Genomic DNA, 26,643 nt, shown 5'->3' on the forward strand with positions numbered 1-26,643 from the left:
ACGTGAGGCATTACGTAGAATGAAAGGGGGTAAAGCAGCTGGAACTGATGGGATCATGACAGAAATGTTAAGAGCAGGGGGGGATATAGTGTTGGAGTGGTTGGTACTTTTGTTTAATAAATGTATGAAAGAGGGGAAGGTACCTAGGGATTGGCGGAGAGCATGTATAGTCCCTTTATATAAAGGGAAAGGGGACAAAAGAGATTGTGAAAATTATAGAGGAATAAGTTTACTGAGTATACCAGGAAAAGTATACGGTAGGGTTATAATTGAAAGAATTAGAGGTAAGACAGAATGTAGGATTGCGGATGAGCAGGGAGGCTTCAGAGTGGGTAGGGGATGTGTAGATCAAGTGTTTACATTGAAGCATATATGTGAGCAGTATTTAGATAAAGGTAGGGAAGTTTTTATTGCATTTATGGATTTAGAAAAGGCATATGATAGAGTGGATAGAGCAGCAATGTGGCAGATGTTGCAAGTATATGGAATAGGTGGTAAGTTACTAAATGCTGTAAAGAGCTTTCATGAGGATAGTGAGGCTCAGGTTAGGGTGTGTAGAAGAGAGGGAGAATACTTCCCGGTAAAAGTAGGTCTTAGACAGGGATGTGTAATGTCACCATGGTTGTTTAATATATTTATAGATGGGGTTGTAAAAGAAGTAAATGCTAGGGTGTTCGGGAGAGGGGTGGGATTAAATTATGGGGAATCAAATTCAAAATGGGAATTGACACAGTTACTTTTTGCTGATGATACTGTGCTTATGGGAGATTCTAAAGAAAAATTGCAAAGGTTAGTGGAGGAGTTTGAAAATGTGTGTAAAGGTAGAAAGTTGAAAATGAACATAGAAAAAGAGTAAGGTGATGAGGGTATCAAATGATTTAGATAAAGAAAAATTGGATATCAAATTGGGGAGGAGGAGTATGGAAGAAGTGAATGTTTTCAGATACTTGGGAGTTGACGTGTCGGCGGATGGATTTATGAAGGATGAGGTTAATCATAGAATTGATGAGGGAAAAAAAGGTGAGTGGTGCGTTGAGGTATATGTGGAGTCAAAAAACGTTATCCATGGAGGCAAAGAAGGGAATGTATGAAAGTATAGTAGTACCAACACTCTTATATGGATGTGAAGCTTGGGTGGTAAATGCAGCAGCGAGGAGACGGTTGGAGGCAGTGGAGATGTCCTGTCTAAGGGCAATGTGTGGTGTAAATATTATGCAGAAAATTCGGAGTGTGGAAATTAGGAGAAGGTGTGGAGTTAATAAAAGCATTAGTCAGAGGGCAGAAGAGGGGTTGTTGAGGTGGTTTGGTCATTTAGAGAGAATGGATCAAAGTAGAATGACATGGAAAGCATATAAATCTATAGGGGAAGGAAGGAGGGGTAGGGGTCGTCCTCGAAAGGGTTGGAGAGAGGGGGTACAGGAGGTTTTGTGGGCGAGGGGCTTGGACTTTCAGCAAGCGTGCATGAGCGTGTTAGATAGGAGTGAATGGAGACGAATGATACTTGGGACCTGATGATCTGTTGGAGTGTGAGCAGGGTAATATTTAGTGAAGGGATTCAGGGAAACCGGTTATTTTCATATAGTCGGACTTGAGTCCTGGAAATGGGAAGTACAATGCCTGCACTTTAAAAGAGGGGTTTGGGATATTGGCAGTTTGGAGGGATATGTTGTGTATCTTTATACGTATATGCTTCTAAACTGTTGTATTCTGAGCACCTCTGCAAAAACAGTGATAATGTGTGAGTGTGGTGAAAGTGTTGAATGATGATGAAAGTATTTTCTTTTTGGGGATTTTCATTCTTTTTTGGGTCACCCTGCCTCGGTGGGAGACGGCCAACTTGTTGGGAAAAAAACTAATTCAGTATAATATATACTGCAGCTATTTAATAAATCATGCATTTGAGTGAATGCTGGTGAATGTGTTTTCTTCTTAGGTCACCCTGCCTTAGAGGAAAAAAACTACCAAAGCACATAAGACTGCTTACCCTTGGGTGATGAGAGGATAATACTTCTCTGGAGGTATATGAGCCAATCTGTGTCTCAAGTTGTGTAGTGGTAAGATGATGGTCTTGCTCTCTAGCAGCTGACGTCGGTGAAGACCTCCACCAAAAAATTCTCCTTCCACCACCATCACACTTGAAATTATACAGCTCAAATTTTCCAATTATTTTTGATAATTTTGAAGACAAAAAAATCAAAATAGAAACTTTTAACCAATTTCATAAAGCTTTTCACTTTTGTAACATTACATAATGAATATCTCATTTAAGAAGTTCTGTTGGTTAGTTTTAAAGATTTAAAATTTTATTACAAAAATTATACATTACAAAAAATAGAGTTAACAAATGTAGAGAATCTGAAATTGTGTGTAGAGCATTTCAATAAAAGTTAAACCAAAATTCACAACTCACTTACAAATTGTAGACAAAATGTGTTTCTCCAATGGCATTTTCCAGACTTTTTACAACACTCACTGTTATAGAAAGAGGCCTATAATTCAAAGGGTATTTAATATTATGGTGCTAATGGTTCCTTTATATTAGTTGGGGATATAAATACAAGAACCAATAATTTCCCAAACATACTTAAGAAAGGGTTATGCCAATCAGCAAAAGTGAAGATGTAAAATAAATAAATAATTACAGATATAAGCAACTATTGGCAGAAAGATGGGCTAGTGTAAGTATGAATAGTGGGGGGGGGGGTGAAGAGGGTTGGAATAGTTTTAAAAATGTAGTATTAGAATGTGGGGGCAGAAGTCTGTGGCTATAGGAGGGTGGGTGCAGGAGGAAAGAGGAATGATTGGTGGAATGATGAAGTAAAGGGTATGATAAAAGAGAAAAAAGTAGCTTATGAGAGGTTTTTACAAAGAAGAAGTGTTTTAAGAAGAGCAGAGTACATGGAGAGTAAAAGAAAGGTGATGAGTGGTGAGAGAGTGCAAAAGGAGAGCAGATGATAGAGTGGGAGAGGCATTGTCAAGAAATTTTGAGGAAAATAAGAAAAAAATTTTGGAGTGAGATAAACAAGTTGAGAAAGCCTAGGGAACGAATGGATTTGTCAGAGTAAAGGAGTTAGTAGATGGGGAGAAGGAGGTGAATATTTTAAAGAACTTTTAAATGTTGTGAAGAAAGGGAGCCAGTAATTTCATGCACTGGCCAGGAAGGTATGACACCTTTTAGGAGTGAAGAGCAGGATGTGAGTGTGGGGGAGGTGCATGAGGTATTATGTAGAATGAAAGGGGGTAAAGCAGCTGGAACTGACGGGATCATGAGAGAAATGTTAAAAGCAGGGGAGGATATAGTGTTGGAGTGGTTGGTATTTCTGTTTAATAAATGTGGGTCTTCGGCAGGGATGTGTAATGTCATAGATGGGTTTGTAAAAGAAGTAAATGCTAGGGTGTTGGGGAGAGGGGTGGGATTAAATTATGGGGAATCAAATACAAAATGGGAGTTGACACAGTTAATTTTTGCTGATGATACTGTGCTTATTAGAGATTCTAAAGAAAAGTTGCAAAGGTTAGTGGACGAGTTTGGGAGTGTGTAAAGGTAGAAAGTTGAAAGCGAACATAGAAAAGAGTAAGGTGATGAGGGTATCAAATGATTTAGATAAAGAAAAATTGGATATCAAATAGGAGAGGAGGAGTATGGAAGAAGTGAATGTTTTCAGATATTTGGGAGTTGATGTGTCAGCGGATGGATGTACGAAGGATGAGGTTAACCACAGAAGTGATGAAGGAAAAAAGGTGAGTGGTGCATTGAGGTATGTGTGTAGACAAAAAACATTATCTATAGAGGCAAAGAAGGGAATATATGAACATATAGTGGTACCAACACTCTTATATGGGTGTGAAGCCTAGGTTGTAGATGCTGCAGCGAGGAGGCAGTTGGAGGCAGTGGAGATGTCCTGTCTAAGGGCAATGTGTGGTGTAAATATTATGCAGAGAATTTGGAGTGTGGAAATTAGGAGAAGGTGTGGAATTAATAAAAGTACTAGTCAAAGGACTGATGAGGGGTTGTTGAGGTGGTTTGGTCATTTAGAGAGAATGGATCAAAGTAGAATGACATGGAGAGTGCATAAATCTGTAGGGGAAGGAAGGCGGGGTAGGGGTCATCCTCGAAAAGGTTGGAGGGAGGGGGTAAAGGAGTTTTTGTGGGTGAGGGGCTTGGACTTTCAGCAAGCATGCATGAGCATGTTAGATAGGAGTGAATGGAGACGAATGGTTTTTGGGACCTGACGAGTTGTTGGAGTGTGAGCAGGGTAATATTTAGGGAAGGGATTCAGGGAAACCAGTTATTTTTATATAGCCAGACTTGAGTCCTGGAAATGGAAAGTACAATGCCTGCACTTTAAAGGAGGGGTTTGGGATATAGGCAGTTTGGAAGGATATGTTATATATCTTTATATATGCTTCTAAACTGTTGTATCTGGGAACCTCTGCAGAAACAGTGATTATGTATGAGTGAGGTGAAAGTGTTGAATGATGATGAAAGTATTTTCTTTCTTTCTGGGTAGCCCTGCCTAGGTGAGAGACAGCTGACTTGTTGAAAAAAAAAAAAAAGTATGAAAAAGGGGAAGGTACCTAGGGACTGGCAGAGAGCATGTATAGTTCCTTTATATAAAGGGAAGGGGGACAAAGGAAATTGTAAAAATTACAGGGGAATAAGTTTATTGAGTAAACCAGGAAAACTGTACAGTAGGGTTATTTTTGAAAGAATTAAAGGTAAGACAGAGAGTAGGATTGCAGATGAGCAAGGAGGATTTAGAGTGGGTAGGGGATGTGTAGATAAAGTGTTTATATTGAAGCATGTATGTGAACAGTACTTAGAGAAAGGTGGGAAGTTGTCATTGCATTTATTGATTTAGAAAAGGCATATGATAGAGCAGATAGGAGATCTATGTGGCAGATGTTCCAAGTTTGTGGAATAGGTAGTAAGTTACTAAATGTTGTAAAGAGCTTTTATGAGGATAGTGAGGCTCAGGTTAGGGTGTGTAGGAGAGAGGGAGATTACTTCCCGGTAAAAGTAGGTCTTAGACAGGGATGCGTAATGTCACCATGGTTATTTAATATATATGGGGTTGTAAGAGAAGCAAATGCTAGGGTGTTGGGGAGAGGGGTGGGATTAAATTATGGGGAATCAAATACAAAATAGGAGTTGACACAGTTACTTTTTGCTGATGATACTGTGCTAATAGGAGATTCTAAAGAAAAGTTGCAAAGGTTAGTGGACGAGTTTGGGAGGGTGTGTAAAGGTAGAAAGTTGAAAGTGAACATAGATAAGAGTAAGGTGATGAGGGTATCAAATGATTTAGGTAAAGAATTGGATATCACATTGGAGATAGGGAGTATCGAAGAAGTGAATGTTTTCAGATATTTGGGAGTTGACTTGTCAGCGGATGGGTTTATGAAGGATGAGGTTAACCATAGAATTGATGAAGGAAAAAAGGTGAGTGGTGCGTTGAGGTATCTGTGGAGACAAAAAACGTTATCAGTGGAGGCAAAGAAGGGAATGTACGAAAGTAGTAGAGTGGTATCAACACTCTTACATGGGTGTGAAGCTTGGGCTGCAAATGCTGTAGCGAGGAGGCGGCTATAGGCAGTAGAGATGTTTTGTCTAAAGGCAATGTGTGGTGAATTATGCTGAGAATTTGGAGTGTGGAAATTAGGAGGAGTTATTAGTCACAGGGCTAAAGAGAGGTTGTTGAGGTAGTTTGCTCATTTAGAGAGAATGGATCAAAGTAGAATGGCTTGGAGAGCATATAAATCTGTAGGGGAAGGAAGGTGGGGTGGGGGTCGTCCTAGAAAAGGCTGAAGGGAGGGGGTAAAGGAAGTTTTGTGGGCGAGGGGCTTGGACTTCCAGCAAGCATGTGTGAGTGTGTTAGATAGGAGTGAATGGAGACAAATAGTTTTTGGGACCTGACGAGCTGTTGGAGTGCGACCAGGGTAATATTTATTGAAGGAATTCAGGGAAACCGTTTATTTTTATATAGCCAGACTTGAGTACTGGAAACGGGAAATACAATGCCTGCACTTTAAAGGAGGGGTTTGGGATATTGGCAGTTTGGAGGGTTATGTTATATATCTTTATATATGCTTCTAAACTCTTGTATCTGGGCACTTCTGCAAAGACAGTGATTATGTGTGAGTGAGGTGAAAGTGTTGAATGATGATGAAAGTATTTTCTTTTTGGGGGATTTTCTTTCTTTTTGGGTCACCCTGCCTCAGTGGGAGATGGCCAACTTGTTAAAAAAAAAAAATTACAGTCTGTTTTCTAACTTGCCAGTAATAAAAAAAATCTCAAAAACAATACTACACAAAGAAATAAATGTATTCATAACTAAACAAAATATTCTTAATACTTGCTAGTTTCATTTCTGGATGGAAAAAAAGTATAAATGATGCAATAATAAAAAATGAAAATTAGACACATGTGCATCTTGTCAGTACAGTATACCATTCATGTACAATAATAAAAATGCCTGACTCAATCTATTCATCACTAGAAAATAATGAATATGAAATGGGCATTTTTACTGATAAAAGAAAAGCTTCTGAAACAGTAAATTATAATGTTTCACAGCTTAAACTAGACCATTTCAGAATCAGAGGCCATGCTCTCACATACATAAAAGTTCTACTCTACTGACAGACACTTAACATGTGACCATTAATGACAAACTTCATCAACACAACCTGTTAATATAGGGATGCCTTAGGGCAACATCCTAGGCTCCCTATTTTTCCTTATCTACATCAATGACCTACTTAATGCCTCCCAGGAACTTAAACCAGTTCTGTTTGCAGATGACATCTTTTCTCATCCGAAATCTAGACTTGGTTGTCCTCAACAACACAGTTAATGATGAACCTAGAATGACATGTGCTTGGCGGACAACCATCAAACTCACACTCAATATTAAAAAGTCTTTTAACACAGTATTTGGAAATAAAGAAAAAAATATTCAATTGAATATAATGGTAAATAGTATACACAATGAAAAACAACATGAGCAAAAGTTCTTAGGTATAAACATTGATAGCAAACTAAAATTCGATGTTCACATCTGGTACATATCTAAGAAAATTTCTAAAACATTGGGCATTGTTTCAAAAATACATTACTTTGTTCCTGAAGAAAGACTTGGCAGACGATGCACCATCCCCCCAATGAAAAGCAGGGGTGTCACTAGCACGTTAAGAGACCATACAATAAGTGTCAGGGGCCCGAGACTGTTCAACTGCCTCCCAGCACACATAAGGGGGATTACCAACAGACCCCTGGCAGTCTTCAAGCTGGCGTTGGACAAGCACCTAAAGTCAGTTCCTGATCAGCCGGGCTGTGGCTCGTACGTTGGTTTGCGTGCAGCCAGCAGCAACAGCCTGGTTGATCAGGGGCTGATCCACCAGGAGGCCTGGTCACAGACCGGGCCGCGGGGGCGTTGACCCCCGAAACTCTCTCCAGGTAAACTCCAGGTAAACTGTACTTCTCTCTCACCTATTCTTACCTCACTTATGATATGGGGCTAATATATCAATTTACCTTACTCAAGCCTCCCTCCTGCACCACACTGATTTTTTCACTAGAAAACAACCATACAATTACAGATTTCTGATAAATGGGGGTTCCATTATTAAAATAATGGAGAGCACTAAACCTGTGAAGGTTGCTTAACAGTCTACAACAGAGGTGAAAGAAACAGTGGGGAGTGGAGGAGTGCTCAGGGAAGAACATCAGCTGAGAGAACATTTCAGCTACTCTGAGGCCAATTTCAAGCTACTTCCAGTCCTGCAACTACCCAAAATCATCTCTATTTCATTAGTAATGTCTTCCATCATATCAAATGATACAAGAAACCAACAATAAAACCATCCTATCTTTAATCCAGATACAAATGTCAAGAGTTTTTCTTTTCCCATCATGTACTGCCTGAGGCAGGATTTTTTTTATACAGTGCACACTCACCACACAGACCCATTCTCTCATAACTATGCAAAAATTTACCACTCACAGCTTATCTGAGTAAGCTGAGCTCAAGATGAAGATCTACATGAGGGACCTTGGCCTCAGTAACACATATCTACATGACAGATAGTGAAAGGGTTAACAGTTTTTAGGACTGGTCTGAGATCTAGCTATGGGAAAGATAATCCAAAGAACCAATAACAGGTATACTTAAAGATAATACAGTGGTACCTCAGGATATGAACAGCTCAAAACTCAAACAATTATGTAAGTGTATTTATGTAAGTGCTTTTGTAAGTGTATTTTTGAGGGTCTGAAATGGATTAATCTAATTTACATTATTCCTTATGGGAACAAATTCATTCTGTAACAGCACTGGAGCAGCCTTCTGGAACACATTAAATTCATATCCCGAGGTACCACTGTATATATCCGCTCCACATTTATACTGTACATCTAAACAGTCATATCTAGGCACCTCTGCAAAGACAAGTGATTGTGTGTGAATGATAGTGAAAGTGTTTCTTTCTTTTTTAGGCCACCCTGCCTCAGTGAGACAGAGCTAGTGTGTTGAAAAAAAAAAAATTTTAATCATATACAGTATATCCTGTATATGAGGTAAAAGCTTGTTTTACAATGTAGCACTGTAATAAAAATCACCTGGGGAGTGTAAGTATGGCTGGTTTGATTCGAACAAGTTTCTGCTTCTTGAGTTCTTGTTCTACATTACCCCCGGCCAACTGCCATAGATGGTACACTTCCCTCAAAGGACGCTCACTCAACTTGTCTCTCTTGCCCCCTCTGTAAATAAGGACAGGACTTTTAATTATTAAATTTTGTACTGCTTGTTCTAATAAGTAATGTTACAATCAGTACTGCATAAAGCATTAATGTATCATGTCAAAATTTGTCAGCAGAATTCCAATGCATAATTTAAATCATTACCTAAGTTCAGGTCTTTCACCTTCTTGAAGAAAGTCATTGTCAAGCGTTAGTGGATAATCTTTAAGTAAATCTCCCTCATGTTCCATCGCTCCTAACTTGGCCTATAAGTAAATAATGACAAAAACTCTATTACCTAGCATTTAATAATTATATGATAAAACAGTTTCCTTTAAAAATAACATCATTAACCTAACTTAACTCATTCAAAACAATTTATTGAATAAAGAGAAGCAATATTTCATTTAAGTCAAAAATTTATACAGCACTACTACTACTACTACTACTACAGTGGTACCTCGAGTTATGAACTTAATCCGTACCAGAAGGCTGTTTGAGTGCTGATACCAAACGAATTTGTTCCCATAAGAAATAATGTAAAGTAGATTAGTCCATTTCAGACCCCCCAAAAATACAATTACAAAAGCACTTACAAAAATACACTTACATAATTGTTCGAGTTAGGAGCTGTTCGAAACTCGAGGTACCACTGTACTCACCTTTCTGAAAACTTTGTGAACTTCTATATTAAGATCTGTATACCACAATTTACATAAAGAATTTTAACACTGTATTTTATTATCTGATACTGGCTTGTCTCTCTGCTCACAGAACATCGATCAAAATCAATCGCGTGCCAAAAAAATATGATCCCTTCCTGTCAAGTTTTATTCATTTAACACAGAACAAATGCACTATAAATAACAAATGACAAAAATAAAAATACTTGACATACCTTGTAGTGTGCAAAATCTACTAAGCAGAGCGAGGGCTCAATAACTGGGAAATGAGGGGGAACAGGTATGAGAGAGGCTGAAATAACAAAGGGCCGGAAAAGTGAGTGAGACAGAAGATTGCGGGGTACTGGTCGATCTTCTGAGTCTACTGTCAGGCAGAGGCGTAGGAAGGTTCTCATTTCATCAGATAAGGCCTGCATTGTAAAACAAAAGCATTATTTACTAGGTCTGTATGAATATAGTATGACTGTATGTATATAGGTATGTTTCTTATGTATATATTTGTATGTATGTTATGTCATGTATGTATGTGTTTGTATGTTATGTATATACATTTCTGTGTATGTTAAGTCATGTGTACATTTTATTTTAACACATCGGCCATCTCCCACTGAGGCAGGGAGACCCAAAGAAAGAAAAAAGCACTTTCACTATCATTCAACACTTTTGCCATCATTCACACAAAATCACTGTCTTTGCAGAGGTGCCCAGATATGAGAGTTCAGATGTCACTCCAAACAGCCAATATCCCAAACCCCTCCTTTAAAGTGATAGTATTGCACTTCCCACCTCCAGGACTCAAGTCCGGCTAACCAGTTTTCCTGAATCCCTTCATGAAATATTACCCTGCTCACACTCCAGTAGCTTGCCAGGTCCCAAAAACCATTCGTCTCCATTCACCCCTAGCTAACACGCTCATACATGCCTGCTACATGTCCAGGTCCCTTGCACATGAAATGTCTTTCACCCCCTCCCTCCATCCTTTCCTAGGACAACCCCAACACCCCTCCTTCCCTCCACTACAGATTTATACACCCTCCAAGTCAACCTATTTTGCTCCACCCTCTCTAAATGACCAAACCACCTCAATAACCCCTCTTCAGCCCTCTGAATAATACTTTTAGTAACTCCACACCTTCTAATTTCCACACTATGAATTCTCTGCAACATATTTACACCACACATTGCCCTTAGACACGACATCTCCACTGCCTCCAGCCTCCTCCTCACTGCAGCATTCATAAACCATGCTTCACACCCATATAAGTGTGTTGGTACCACTATACAGTACTTTCGTACATTTCCTTCTTTGCCTCAATGGATAACGTTCTTTGTCTCCACAGATACTTCAATGCAGAACCCACCTTTTTTTCTTCATCAAATCTATGGTTTACCTCATCTTTCATAAACCCATCTGCTGACAAGTCTACTCCCAAATATCTGAACACATTCATTTCTTCCATATTCCCTCCCTCCAATCTGATATCAAATTTTTCTTTATCTAAATCATTTGATATCCTCATCACCTTATTTTTATCTATGCTCACTTTCACTTTCTTCCTTTACACTCCCTCCCAAACTCATAAGAACATAAGAAAGAAGGAACACTGCAACAGGCCTACTGACCTATGCGGAGCAGGTCCATGTCCCCCCCCCCTGGATTAGACCAATGACCCACCCCCCCTGGATTATCCCAATGACCCACCCAGTCTGGTCATCCCCACTCAAGGATGGAGCACTGCACCAGACCCAGCAGCACAAGCTATTCAGGTCCAACTCACACCCACCCTCACCCACTCATGTATTTATCTAACCTATTTTTAAAACTACACAACATTTTAGCCTCAATAACTGTACTCGGGAGCTTGTTCCACTCATCCACAACTCTATTACCAAACCAGTGCTTTCCTATATCCTTCCTGAATCTGAATTTTTCCAACTTGAAACCATTGCTGCGTGTCCTGCCTTGGCTGGAAATTTTCAGCACACTATTTACATCCCCTTTATTTATTCCTGTTTTCCATTTATACACCTCGATCATATCCCCCCCTAATTCTACGTCTTTCGAGAGAGTGCAGATTCAGGGCCTTCAGTCTATCCTCATAGGGAAGATTTCTGATATACGGGATCATATTTGTCATCCTCCTTTGCACGTTTTCCAGAGCATTTATATCCATTCTGTAATACGGTGACCAGAACTGAGCAGCATAGTCTAAATGAGGCCTAACCAAGGATATATAGAGTTGAAGAACAACCAGAGGACTTCTATTATTTATACTTCTAGATATGAAGCCAAGAATTCTGTTAGCTTTACTGCGAACACTAATGCACTGTTGTCTTGGTTTTAGGTTACTGCTAACCAGAACTCCTAAATCCTTTTCGCAATCGGTAGTATTAAGATCTACATTATTTAGTTTATATGTGGCATGGTTATTTAACTGTCAAACATTTAGAACTTTGCATTTGTTAATATTAAACTGCATCTGCCACTTCTCCGACCATTGCGTCAGTCTATTCAAATCATCCTGGAGTGCTCTGTCCTCATTAGAATGAATTGGATGGCTTATTTTGGTGTCATCATCAAATTTGCTTATGTCGCTATTTATTCCCTCATCTATGTCGTTTATGTAAATTGCGAACAACAACGGGCCCAACACTGACCCCTGAGGAACACCGCTTGTGACGTGCCCCCATTCTGATTTCTCCCCATTTATGCAAACTCTCTGCTGTCTATTTGTCAGCCATGCCTCTACCCAGGAAAAAATTTCTCCTATTCTGTGTGCCCTAAGTTTCCTCAATAGCCTCTGGTGTGGAACTCTATTGAAATCCTTACTGAAGTCTATATACACAATACCATATTCATTACCATGATCTACCTCCTCAAACACCTTAGTGAAAAAAGTTAGTAAATTCGTAAGACAGGAACGCCCCTTTGTAAAACCGTGTTGAGAATCATTAATCAATCTGTGCCTGTCAAGATGGCTACGAACTGCTTCGGCAATTATTGATTCCATGAATTTTCCCACTAACCTTTGTAACTTCTCTTTAAAATTTCCCAAAAGCAGTGTCATCAGCAAAAAAAGCAACTGTGTCAACTCCCAATTTGTATTTGAATCCGCATAATTTAATCTTACCGCCCCCCCAACACCCTAGCTTTTACTTCTTTTATAACCCCATCTATAAATATGTTAAACAACCATGGTGACATTACACATCCTTGTCTAAGACCTACTTTTACTGCGAAATAATCTCCCTTTTTCCTACACACCCTAACCTGAGCCTCACTATCCTCATAAACCCTCTACAGCATTTAGTAACTTACAACCTATTCCATACACCTGCAACATCGGCCACAATGCTCCCTTATCCATCCTATCATAAGCATTTTCTAAATCATTAAAAGCAATGACCACCTCTGTACCTTTATCTAAATACTGTTTACTTATATGTTTCAATGTAAACACTTGGTCTACACATCCCCTACCCATTCTAAAGCCTCCTTGTTCATCTGCAGTCTTGTTTTCCATCTTACCTCCAATTCTTTCAATAATAACCCTACCATACACTTTACCTGGTATATTCAGCAGGTTTATTCCCCTATAATTTTTACACTCTCTTTTGTTCCCCTTACCTACATATATAGTACTTTCTTCTTTCTTTCAACACACCAGCCGTATCCCACCGAGGCGGGGTGGCCCAAAAGGAGAAACGAAAGTAAAAGGAGAAACGAAAGTTTCTCCTTTTACATTTAGTAATATATACTGGAAAAGGGGTTACTAGCCCCTTGCTCCCGGCATTTCAGTCGCCTCTTACAACATGCATGGCTTACGGAGGAAGAATTCTGTTCCATTTCCCCTTAGACATAAGAGGAAATAAACAAAAACAAGAACTAGAGAGAAAATAGCAGAAAACCCAGAGGGGTGTGTATATATATGCTTGTACACGTATGTGTAGTGTGACCTAAGTGTAAGTAGAAGTAGCAAGACGTACCTGTAATCTTGCATATTTATGAGACGGACAAAAGGACACCAGCAATCCTACCATCATGTAAAACAATTACAGGCTTTCGTTTAACACTCACTTGGCAGGACAGTAGTACCTCCCTGGGTGGCTGCTGTCTACCAACCTACTACCTTTATCTATATATATACTTCTTTCAACACACCGGCCGTATCCCACCAAGGCAGGGTGGCCCAAAAAGAAAAACGAAAGTTTCTCTTAAATTTAGTAATTTATACGGGAGAAGGGGTTACTAGCCCCTTTCTCCCGGCATTTTAGTCGCCTCTTACAACACGCATGGCTTACAGAGGAAGAATTCTGTTCCACTCTCCCATGGAGATAAGAGGAAATAAACAAGAATAAGAACTAGAAAGAAAATAGAAGAAAACCCAGAGGAGTGTGTATATATGTGCTTGTACATGTATGTGTAGTGTGACCTAAGTGTAAGTAGAAGTAGCAAGACATACCTGTAATCTTGCATATTTATGAGACTGACAAAAGACACCAGCAATCCTACCATCATGTAAAACAATTACAGGCTTTCGTTTAACACTCACTTGGCAGGACAGTAGTACCTCCCTGGGCGGTTGCTGTCTACCAACCTACTACCTTCACCTATATATATACTTTCTTCTTCTTTCAACAAACCGGCCGTATCCCACTGAGGCAGGGTGGCCCAAAAAGAAAAACAAAAGTTTCTCTTTTTAAATTTAGTAATTTATACAGGAGAAGGGGTTACTAGCCCCTTGCTTCCAGCATTTTAGTCGCCTCTTACAACATGCATGGCTTACGGAGGAAGAATTCTGTTCCACTTCCCCATGGAGATAAGAGGAAATAAACAAGAATAAGAACTAGAAAGAAAATAGAAGAAAACCCAGAGGGGTGTGTGTATATATGCTTGTACATGCATGTGCAGTGTGACCTAAGTGTAAGTAGTAGCAGCAAGACGTACCTGAAATCTTGCATGTTCATGAGACAGAAAAAAGGACACCAGCAATCCTACCATCATGTAAAACAATTACAGGCTTTCGTTTTACACTCACTTGGCAGGACGGTAGTACCTCCCTGGGCGGTTGCTGTCTACCAACCTACTACCTTCACCTATATATATACTTCTTCTTTCAACATACCAGCCGTATCCCACCGAGGTGGGGTGGCCCAAAAGAAAAAACTAAAGTTTCTCCTTTTAAATTTAGTAATATATACAGGAGAAGGGGTTACTAGCCCCTTGCTCCCGGCATTTTAGTCGCCTCTTACGACATGCATGGCTTACAGAGGAAGAATTCTGTTCCACTTCCCCATGGAGATAAGAGGAAATAAACAAGAACAAGAATTAGAAAGAAAATAGAAGAAAACCCAGAGGGGTGCGTATATATATGCTTGTACATGTATGTGTAGTGTGACCTAAGTGTAAGTAGAAGTAGCAAGACATACCTGTAATCTTGCATATTTATGAGACAGACAAAAGACACCAGCAATCCTACAATCATGTAAAACAATTACAGGCTTTCGTTTTACACTCACTTGGCAGGACGGTTGTACCTCCCTGGGCGGTTGCTGTCTACCAACCTACTACCTTCACCTATATATATACTTCTTTCTTTCAACACACCGGCCGTATCCCACCGAGGCAGGGTGGCCCAAAAGGAAAAACGAAAGTTTCTCCTTTTACATTTAGTAATATATACAGGAGAAGAGGTTACTAGCCCCTTGCTCCCGGCATTTTAGTCGCCTCTTACAACACGCATGGCTTACGGAGGAAGAATTCTGTTCCACTTCCCCATGGAGATAAGAGGAAATAAACAAGAATAAGAACTAGAAAGAAAATAGAAGAAAACCCAGAGGGGTGTGTATATATGTGCTTGTACATGTATGTGTAGTGTGACCTAAGTGTAAGTAGAAGTAGCAAGACGTACCTGAAATCTTGCATGTTCATGAGACAGAAAAAAGGACACCAGCAATCCTACCATCATGTAAAACAATTACAGGCTTTCGTTTTACACTCACTTGGCAGGACGGTAGTACCTCCCTGGGCGGTTGCTGTCTACCAACCTACTACCTTCACCTATATATATACATATACATTTATTTATTTTTAACACACAGGACATTTGTTTGAAACAAACAGCTATTACATTCCAGAATACTGAATTATTTCATATCATTGACTGTATGCTTTAGACCTTGCAGTTCTCATATTCAAATCTTCTATGAACTTACATCAATCTTTGCAACAGTATCATGAGTTTGTGCCAAGTAGAGGAGTGGATCACTTGCCATAGATAGTCTTAACACTTCAGACACTAATTGTTTTACATTTTCACACCTGGAAATAAATAAGAAAGCTTAAAATTGTGCTAATGTAGCTTCATTCATAAGACACAAAAAATTTATTGGAAAAAAATATGTACTATAAGTAATGAAGGATTCAGCAAAATTAGTCAACATAAAAAGTGAATAAAAGATAAATGAAAATACCAGAAAGACATTTTCACATGTGTGATTAATTCTGTTCAAAAATTACCAGTAAAATGTCACTCATACACACACACAGTGCAGTAAGAAAAGGAATCAGGAAGAGAGTCAGTGACGAGATGATGAAGTACCAAGTTGGAAAGTGCCAAGAGGCAGAAGAGAACTGCATACCCAGAAGGGAAAATGACACAGTGAGAGCTCATGGATCAACCAGAGATGTAGAGAGGCAAAAAAGAATGGCAAAAGAGCATGACAGAACTATAGAGAAACAGGGAGAGACAAGAATAAAGATGAGCAGATTAGCAAGAAATGAATGTGCAAGGATGAGGAGTGAGTTTGAGTGACAATTTTAGAATGACACAGCAACCAAGGCTAAATATGAATCAAAACTGCTTCACAGCCACATCAGGAGAAAGAGAGGAGGAGACCTTATGAAGCATGACAAGGAAGTCTGCAAAACATTGAATGAATAATTTAAGGAGGTTTTCTCAGTGAAAATAGGCAATACCAGAAAGCCTACAGGAGAGTTTACACCAAAAGGTATTGTACACTATACACACAATGCATACACACAACAGAGATGCAAGAAGAGAACTTTCTTGGAAGCAAAAGACAAATTTAAAGAAGGGAAAACATCTGTAGCACCTTAGCTGTAATGTCAGCATGCCTCTGGCAAGACAGTGATGGAGTGAGTGATGGTGAAAATGTTTCTTTTATTTCTGATCATCCTATTTCGGCGAGAGATGACTGGTATGTTAAAAAAATATGCAATTTCTTTCATGTTTTCCCTTTTAAATCCCTCTTCTGTCCTAAGAAACTGCTCTTATCTTCTATTATTGGTACAGTAGTGTATTATTCCTCATTTAAGTCTGCCCAATATGCAGTACATAACTATGGGCTTTTTCAAGTAAGAAATAAATACTGTTAACTTATGTTTGTAACACTAATGTATCTTCTTGGAATTTTTATTATTATTATTATTACTACTACTACTACTACTATAACTACTTACCTAGTGAAAAGTGAGCATCCCATTATCATCTCAGCCATGATTATGCCAAGAGACCAAACATCCCATGCTGGATTACCAGTTACTGTAGCCCCACCAGTTCCTCCTTCCTGGTTCCATCCCTGCAGCAGGATCTCTGGTGCTGTATACTGAATGCTCCTAAGGATGGAAACAGTGTAAAGAAAGAACTAAAGCAAATTAGTTCATGGAAAATCAGAATTATTGATTTAATCTTACTAGTCTAAAATTTTCATGCATATAACAAAATTATGTAATAAATAATGTGATAAACAACAAGATACCCCAACAGCCCCTGGTTTCTCTACTGTGGAAAAAGTAAATGGCTGCCCCTCTCTCTACTGATACTTCTTTGTGAAATTCACCAGGATGTATCAGTAGAGAGAGAAAGGTTTGCCTTTCATATATCCTCCACATGTAGAAATACTGAGGTTTACAATGAAAGATTACTTTAAGAATACCACAAATCTTAGTAAACTAACCCAAGAGGGAAGGAAACTGCAGTACCAGCTTCTGTCATATAAAATAGACCATAATTATATAACTTGGCTTGACCACATGGATCAATCAAGATGTTATCTGGACTTAAATTACAGTTGACAGTTCCAAAATTGTTAAGGTACACAAGTCCTTGAATCACCTGAAAGATAAAGATATCATATTAATATGCAATCATAAACATTAAGTAAGTAGAGCATCTGAGATAATGCTGCTATTACATACAGGACATCAATAATCTGGCATTCTTAATACATTAATTCCACAGTAATCATAATATTGATGGTATATAGTACTGATGAATAAACAAGGACTTTTGATATTTTCTCTTTTTTTTTCAACATACTGGCCGCTTCCCACCGAGGCAGGGTGACCCAAAAAGAAAGAAAAAACTTTCATCATCATGCAACACTTTCACCCTCAGTCATATATAATCAATGCCTTTGCAGAGGCACTCAGATACAACAGTTTAGACGTCCCTCAAGATTGCCAATATCCTAAACCCCTCCTTTAAAGTGCAGGCATTGTACTTCCCATTTCCAGGACATAAGTCCAAAAATTTTTCTCATTCTCAGCAAAATTTCTTGACAGTGCCTCTCCCACTATCAACTGCACTCTCTTCACCTTTCTTTCACTCTCCATATATACTCTGCCCTTCTTATATCACTTCTGCTTTGTAAAAACCTCTCATAAGCTACCTTTTTCTCTTATTGCACCCTTTACCCCATCATTCCACCAATCACTCCTTCCTCCTGTACCCACCCTCTATAGCCACAAACTTCTGCCCCACATTCTAATACTGCATTTTTAAAACTATCCCATTCCTCTTCAGTCCCTCCACTACCCATACTGTACTAGCCCACCTTTCTGCCAGAAGCTGCTTATATCTCACTCTAACTTCCTCCTCCCTTAGTTTATAAACTTTCACTTCTCTCTTATTTACTGTTGCCATTTTCCTTTTGTCCCATCTACCTTTTACTCTAACTGTAGCTACCACTAGATAATGATCCAATATATTCATTGCCCCTCTATAAACATGTACATCCTGAAGCCTACCCATCAACCTTTTATCCACCAATACATCATCTAACAAACTACTTTCATTACATGCTATATGATATCTTGTATACTTATTTATCTTCTTTTTCATAAAATGTGTATTACTTATTCCCAAACCTCTTTCTACGCACAGTTCAATTAAGGCTCCCCATTTTCATTTACCCCTGGCACCCAAATTTAGCTACTACTCCCTCTACAACATTTTTACCCACTTCAGTATTGAGATCCCCAACCACAAGTACAGTGGACCCTCAACCAACGATGGCATCGTCTAACGTTAAATCCGACTAGCGATACATTTTAACGTAAAAATTTTGCCTCGACTAGCACTAAAAAATTCAACCAACACGATTTGTTCTGTTCGAGACGCGTCCACTTGTGGCCAGTGTTTACAAGCCAGCCAGCCACCGCGGTCCCATCCAAACATACAATCGGAACATTTCATATTATCACAGCGTTTTTAGTGATTGCACCTGCAAAATAAGTCACCATGGGCCCCAAGAAAGCTTCTAGTGCCAACCCTACAGCAAAAAGGGTGAGAATTACTATGGATATGAAGAAAGAGATTATTGCTAAGTATGAAAGTGGAGTGTGTGTGTCTCTGAGCTGGCCAGGTTGTACACAAAACCCCAATCAACCATCGCTACTATTGTGGCCAAGAAAACAGCCACAGAGGTCCAGTGACTCTCAAGCTGGTCCTAGTGGCATTAAAAGAAGAAGGGAAGTAACCCCGGAAAAAGGACTTGACACCTCAAGTCCTAATGGAAGGGGATTCCCCTTCTAAACACTAACACCATCCACACTCTCCCCTCCTCCCATCCCATCAATCATCACCAGATCTTCAATAAAGGTAAGTGTCATGTAATTGTACATGTCTTCTTCAGTTCGTGTGTATTAAAATTAATATTTCATGTGGTAAATTTTTTTTTTCAATACTTTTGGGTGTCTTGCACGGATTAATTTGATTTCCATTATTTCTTATGTGGAAAATTAACTCGACTAATGATAATTTCGATTAACGATGAGCTCTCAGGAACGGATTAATATCGTTGGTCGAGGGTCCACTGTACTCTCTCACTTGGTTCAAAACTCCCCATGCACTCACCCAACATTTCCCAAAATTTCTCTCTCTCCTTTACATTTCTCTCTTCTCCAGGTGCACAAAAGCTTACTATAACCCACTTTTCACCTCCAAACCTTATTTTAATCCACATAATCTTTGAATTTATACATTTATAGTCCTTCTTTTCCTGCCATAACTTATCCTTCAACACTATTGCTACTTCTTCCTTAGCTTTAACTCTATTAGAAACCCCTGACCTAATCCCATGTATTTCTCCCCACTGAAACTGTCCTACACACTTTGTTTCACGCTTTGTTTCACTTAGAGCCAGGACATCCAGCTTCTTTTCATTCATAACATCCACAATCATCTCCTTATCATTCGCACTACAACCACACATGTTCATACATCCCACTTTGATGGTTTTTTCTTTCTCTTTTTAGTAGGTTATACGGGAAAAGGGGTTACTATCCCATTGCTCCTGGCATTTTAGTTGACTTTTACAATACAAATGGCTTACGGAGGAAAGATTCTTATTCCACTTCCCCATGGATGTGAAAGGAAAAGTAATAAGAACAAGAACTTCTTTCTTTCTTTCAACACACCGGCTGTATCCCACCAAGGCGGGGTGGCCCAAAAGGAAAAACGAAAGTTTCTCCTTTTACATTTAGTAATATATACAGGAGAAGAGGTTACTAGCCCCTTGCTCCCGGCATTTTAGTCGCCTCTTACAACACGCATGGCTTACGGAGGAAGAATTCTGTTCCACTTCCCCATGGAGATAAGAGGAAATAAACAAGAATAAGAACCAGAAAGAAAATAGAAGAAAACCCAGAGGGGTGTGTATATATGTGCTTGTACATGTATGTGTAGTGTGACCTAAGTGTAAGTAGAAGTAGCAAGACGTACTAAAATCTTGCATGTTTATGAGACAAAAAAGACACCAGCAATCCTACCATCATGTAAAACAAATACAGGCTTCCATTTTACACTCATCTGGCAGTACAGTAGTATCTCCCTGGGCGGTTGCTGTCTACCAACCTACTAGTACCTACTTTCAACATACGTATACTGTTATATTTTCTTATAACATGAATATCAGCATATTTACTGATGAATTCTGCTTTCTGTGATCTGAAAAATGATCCTGAGTTTGCAATGTGGTGTTGTTGAAAAAGGTTGGCTACAACCTCTTGGTGACATTTATCAAAATCAAACTAGTCAAGTTCATCAATCCCTGTTACATCACATCTTGGCTTTCTTCATTAGACTCGATGCTACTAGCAAACTAGTTGCATTCTCTGAGTTCTTGAGATGCTGAGCTCTTTCCTGAGGTTCTTTCAGGTCAAGATTTGTTTATATTGGGATCTAGAAATATGTTGAGTATTGTGCTGCAGTCAGTGGATCACTGTGTGGTATCCCAACATGAGAATCTTGGATCACTTTGTGTGGTATCCAAGCATGAAAATCTTGGATCACTGTGTGGTATCCAAGCATGAGAATCTTGGATCACTTTGTGGTATCCAGGCATGAGAATCTTGGATCACTTTGTGTGGCATCCAAGCATAAGAATCTTGGATCACTTTGTGTGGCATCCAAGCATGAGAATCTTGGATCACTTTGTGTGGTATCCAAGCATGAGAATCTTGGATCACTTTGTGTGGTATCCAAGCATAAGAATCTTGGATCACTTTATGTGGTATCCAAGCATAAGAATCTTGGATCACTTTGTGTGGTATCCAAGCATAAGAATCTTGGATCACTTTGTGTGGTATCCAAGTATAAGAATCTTGGATCACTTTGTGTGGTATCCAAGCATAAGAATCTTGGATCACTTTGTGTGCTGCCCAAGCATAAGAATCTTGGCTCACTTTGTATGGTATCCAAGCATAAGAATCTTGGCTCACTTTGTGTGCTGCCCAAGCATGAGAATCTTCGATCACTCAAAGCTTTGTCAATAAAATGTTTCAAATATTGTGCTGACACCGTATTTGAGACCAAACAATTTTTTTCACTAAGTTATATAGTTGTTTTGTCAAATATTTTAATCCAACTCCATTGTTCCACAGAACCAAATTCTTAGCTATTTCACTAGTATGCCTTCTGTTCCACCAATTGAGAACCAGAAACTACCCATTCAAATGCAGAGAAGTAGGTTATTTGGCCAATTTTACACAAAATAAAAAAATTTCACTTTAAAAATAGAGCCCAAAATAAACAATGTAGCCATACCAGACACTAAAACAACATTTATTCTGTTCATTAATCACATCACCATGCCTATCTACTTGCCTTCCACTTCAAATTCATACACACACAAAAAAATTGAAGATTTACTCTTTTTCTTGGATAATAAAATATAACCAGGAATGACTGGTCATGGTTTACAACATCCCAATAACTGAATTAGATCTATTAACCCTTTCAGGGTTTTGGCCGTACTAGTACGACTTACGTGCCAGGATCCTTGACGTACTAGTACTCATAAATTCTAGCGCCTTCAAATCTAGTGAGAGAAAGCTGGTAGGCCTACATATGAAAGAATGGGTCTATGTGGTCAGTGTACGCAGTATAAAAAAATCCTGCAGCACACAGTGTGTAATGAGAAAAAAAAACTTTGACCGTGTTTTTGGATTAAAACAGCGACTTTGCACTGTATTTTCGTATGGTATTTATTGTTGTATTCTAGTTTTCCTGGTCTCATTTGATAGAATGGAAGACATATTACAGAAATTGAGATGATTTTGACTGGTTTTACAATGAAAAGTATCTTGAAATTGAGCTCAAAGTAGCAGAAATGACCGATTTTTACCAAAGTTCAAAAGTAAACAAATCATGCTAAGCGTCCAATACAGGTCAACTGGTGAGTCTAATATTCTTTCACAAGTGCACCGATATTATTTATACCATTTCTACACTAATGCAGTAGTCTGCATAACAGTAAATCTTCTATTTTTTGTGAGAATAAAAATTCAAAATGGAAAGCAAAAGAATGTAAAAGGGGCATGGGGACGTGACTAATGAACAGAGGAAATGTTATTTTAGTGCCAGGAATGTCTTTCTTGTTTATTCTGGACCCTATTTGGAAATTGGCATCTTTTAAAATTTGTGGGAAATTGGCAAAATTGCTAAATTCTGACCAGATAGTTGAAATCGGTAAATGGGTGGTTTCTTGTACTCATTCAATAGAAAAAATGGAGTTCTAGCGAAATAGGTATGATTTTTGTTGAATAGTGCACTGCAATTGGCTGAAAACAGGGCTCAAAGTGGGCAAAATCGCCGATGCGTAAACATGGTCGAGACCGCTAACTTCGCGAGAGCATAATTCCGTAAGTTTTCCATCAAATTTCATACTTTTGGTGTCGTTATGATCGGGAAAATATTCTCTATCTTTTCATAAGAAAAAATAATTTTTTTTTTTAAATTTGGGGGACCCTGAGAATAAGTCTCTGAGAGGGCCTGTGGACCCTGAAAGGGTTAAAAACCCATAAAACAGACTAGGGGTATAAGGGGGCCTTACCCATCCTCAGGAAAATCAGAAAAATATCTTTATTTCCTCTTTATTTCAGTAGTATATCTTCCATTCTATCAAATGATACCAGAAAACAGCCACAAAAGACATAAAAACCATCCTAGAAAACACCTCAGTCACTATTTTAAACCAAATACAAGCTTGGTCAAAACTTTGCTTTTCCCATCATGCATCACGTGGGGTAGGATTTTTTAAAACTGTGCACACTCACCGCACAGACCCATGCTCTGATATCTAGGCCAGAATACACCACTCACAGGGAGCTGTGCAAAAAATGTAAATCTACGTGAGGGACCCCTTGCATCAATAATGCAGATCTATGTGACAGCCATTCAAGGGGTTAATGCAAACACCCTGAGTAAACTATCATCTTACCTGATGAGCTACTCGAGCAAGACCCCGGTGACTCCTAATTTCTGGATACTTCTGTACAGCTGTCCGTAAGTTCATTAGATAATATTCTTGTATCACCATAATTCTCTCTGCAACATTACATTTTATAGAGATAGAAAATATGCATAGTGAGGTGTAACACATTTAAGTAATTAAAGTAGTTATTACAGCAACAGCTATCACTAACAATAATACAGTACAGCCTCTCCTCACTTAACGACAGAGTTCCGTTCCTAAGACCACGATACACAAATAACCTGCACATAAAAGAGAGAAGCTTACGACGATGTGCGGGTTATTTGTGTATTGTTCCAGTCACGGTATTGTGCCTTTTTGTTATTTAAGACCACGATGTTAAACAAATTTGTCGCTAAGTGAGGAGCATACTATAATGGTAGTGGGTTTGTGTCATCCATCTTTGATATTGTTTTAATGTCACCTTTGCACCATTTATAACATTTCTGGTACATGTATATTTTTAAATGTTTATACAGTAGTATACTTATACTTAAAATAAACAGAATAAAGGAAATCAGCTCTAATATACATTATTTAAAAAATTAGGACACTTATGCAACATATGAGAATCTTTATTGAAGAAACGTTTCACCACACAGTGGCTTCATCAGTCTTATACAAAGCAGGAAGGTATAAAGAGAGGAGGAGTTGGAGGTAATCAGTCCCTCAGCCTGGAGTCGATGTGTTCAGTCCATCAAAGCCATTCATCACATACATTATTTAGGTATAAATACTGGTCAAAGAGCCCGTCATAAGTCCGAGGCGTCAGTAAACGAGTATGTCGCTAAGTGAGGAGAGGCTGTACTGACATTCGCCAGAATAAAGAGAGATTTGGACACACACAGCCATTAAACCAGAAAACCATTGGATAATCAAATCTATACCCAAGTTGCCCATTATTAAAAACATTAGGTAAAAACTTGCAAATAAGGGAGCCTCTGAATTTGTAGGTATGACCAAGCATATCTTCTTAAACAGTACGGATGAAATTAATCTTACTACATATTGTATAATAAAAATTAAAAAGTAAAATTTAACTGATAGAAACTTTATCTGTAGTTATATTATACAAGTGTTTTGGTTTATTATTAGTAATGCTGAATCCTCCAGAGCAACTTGAAATATACATATATGAGCTCAGTCATATAGTAAAGCCAAATGACACCTGTTCACCTAGCAAGAAGGAATTATGGCACCGAGGAGTTAGTTGACTTTGTGACTAACATCCTTATCTAAAGAACCAAAGGACCTCAAGAGAAAATGTCACATTGGCATTCTTAGGTAATTGTGGTTAATAACTCTTCGGAGTTAATAATTCAAGGAAAGTATTTTTCTCCAAGTTATTCCAAAACCTCACAAGCCTCAACATTTATAATGTATATTCATTTACTTGATGTGAAAGCAAACAGACCACTGGCTAGGATATGATGTTTTGGCAAAGATTCAAACTCAACCAATAGGAAACAGGATTAAGGTTAGCTCAGACCTTGATGAACAAAGGATTAAGCATATATCACCTATTTAGACCTAATAGCTACCATACATTTTTGATGCTTTATTAATGGATGCTTCAAAGGACAAACACTGGAATATTTCATTACAAATAGATATCTAATTACAGAATACAGTATCAATTTATTACTAGATTTAAAAAAAAAATGCTCACCATGTTTTCCCCTGTGAATATCCACATAAGAGCATAAGTGGGGATGGTTGATGAGGTGCAAGGCTTGTGCACGCCCATAGATTCTAATTGAATTCGGTGTGAGCGGCAAGCCATTGCTGCCACAAGACTCACTTGGGTGAGCAGAGGCAAAGAATGTGGATGCACCAAGGTGTGCCAAACCCAACTTTGGACTGGCTGGGTACATTTTTGTACTTTTCTAACAACTCAGGCACTCTGTGGACAAAAAAAAAAAGCACACATATTACCATACATAGACTAAGAATTTTACTAAGAAAGAATTTTCTTATAGTATAATAAGATTCCTAATTAATGATCTAAAGAATTTTTTTTAGTTAGATATTGATTTACAGTTTTCAGATTCATTAATTTTTTTTTATTTTAATCAATAAGAAGCACTAAACTTACTTACTTAAACCTGATAAATTAGACACATATGCAACACTTGGATATCTTTAATGAGGAAACGTTTCGCCACACAGTGGCTTTATCAGTCCATACAAAGAAGAATCGTGAAGAACAGGAGGAGTTTGAGGTAATCAGTCCCTCAGCCTTAAGTCAATGTAATCAGTCCATCAATCTTGAAAAGAATACAGCCTATGTGCGAAGAAGTGGCTTATATACTATAGGCAGATGATGAGGTGCAGCAGTCGTAGGTGGTAACACATTTGTCCAATGTGGAAGTAGGTCGTGCCCAAGGGTTAGGCAAGTGAGATAAGATAAGATAAGATAAGATTTCGTTCGGATTTTTAACCCCGGAGGGTTAGCCACCCAGGATAACCCAAGAAAGTCAGTGCATCATCGAGGACTGTCTAACTTATTTCCATTGGGGTCCTTAATCTTGTCCCCCAGGATGCGACCCACACCAGTCGACTAACACCCAGGTACCTATTTGCTGCTAGGTGAACAGGACAACAGGTGTAAGGAAACGTGTCGAATGTTTCCACCCGCCGGGAATCGAACCCGGGCCCTCCGTGTGTGAAGCGGGAGCTTTAGCCACCAGGCTAGTTGCAGTGTCAGACAGGATTGTATATGAATGGTTCAGAGAACTGACAAGTTGATAAATTAGATACATGTGCAACAGCATATAGTAAGTTACTATATGCTGTAAAGAGTTTTTATGTGGTTAGCGAGGCTCAGGTTAGGGAGTGTAGGAGAGAGGGAGATTACTTCCCGGTAAAAGTAGGTCTTAGACAGGGTTGTGTAATGTCACCATGGTTGCTTAATATATTTGTAGATGAGGTTATAAAAGAAGTAAATGATAGGGTGTTGGGGAGAGGGGTGGGATTAAATTATGGGGAATCAAATACAAAATGGGAGTTGACACAGTTACTTTTTGCTGATGATTCTGTGCTAATGGGAGATTCTAAAGAAAAGTTGCAAAGGTTAGTTAGTGGATGAGTTTGGGAGGGTGTGTAAAGGTAGAAAGTTGAAAGTGAACATAGATAAGAGTAAGGTGATGAGGGTATCAAATG

The 26,643-nt window shown here is 38.7% G+C and overlaps 1 protein-coding gene across 1 annotated transcript in view; it reads right to left on the reverse strand.

Annotated features, from left to right (window-relative positions):
- Positions 1–26,643, reverse strand: part of LOC128700929 (TBC domain-containing protein kinase-like protein) — a 63,888-nt gene that overhangs the window by 31,456 nt on the left and 5,789 nt on the right. The window contains exons 2-10 of the mRNA XM_053794412.2: positions 25,151–25,384; positions 23,449–23,555; positions 17,404–17,561; positions 16,907–17,062; positions 15,640–15,745; positions 9,639–9,833; positions 8,906–9,006; positions 8,621–8,761; positions 1,985–2,134 (exon numbers count right to left, since the gene is read on the reverse strand). Of these exons, the coding sequence (XP_053650387.2) occupies positions 1,985–2,134; positions 8,621–8,761; positions 8,906–9,006; positions 9,639–9,833; positions 15,640–15,745; positions 16,907–17,062; positions 17,404–17,561; positions 23,449–23,555; positions 25,151–25,355 (1,319 nt within the window). The 5' untranslated portion in view covers positions 25,356–25,384. The remainder of the gene's footprint in view (positions 1–1,984; positions 2,135–8,620; positions 8,762–8,905; positions 9,007–9,638; positions 9,834–15,639; positions 15,746–16,906; positions 17,063–17,403; positions 17,562–23,448; positions 23,556–25,150; positions 25,385–26,643) is intronic.

The sequence above is a fragment of the Cherax quadricarinatus genome, chromosome 20 (assembly GCF_038502225.1).
Source record: "Cherax quadricarinatus isolate ZL_2023a chromosome 20, ASM3850222v1, whole genome shotgun sequence".
NCBI classification, from domain to species: Eukaryota; Metazoa; Arthropoda; class Malacostraca; order Decapoda; family Parastacidae; genus Cherax; species Cherax quadricarinatus.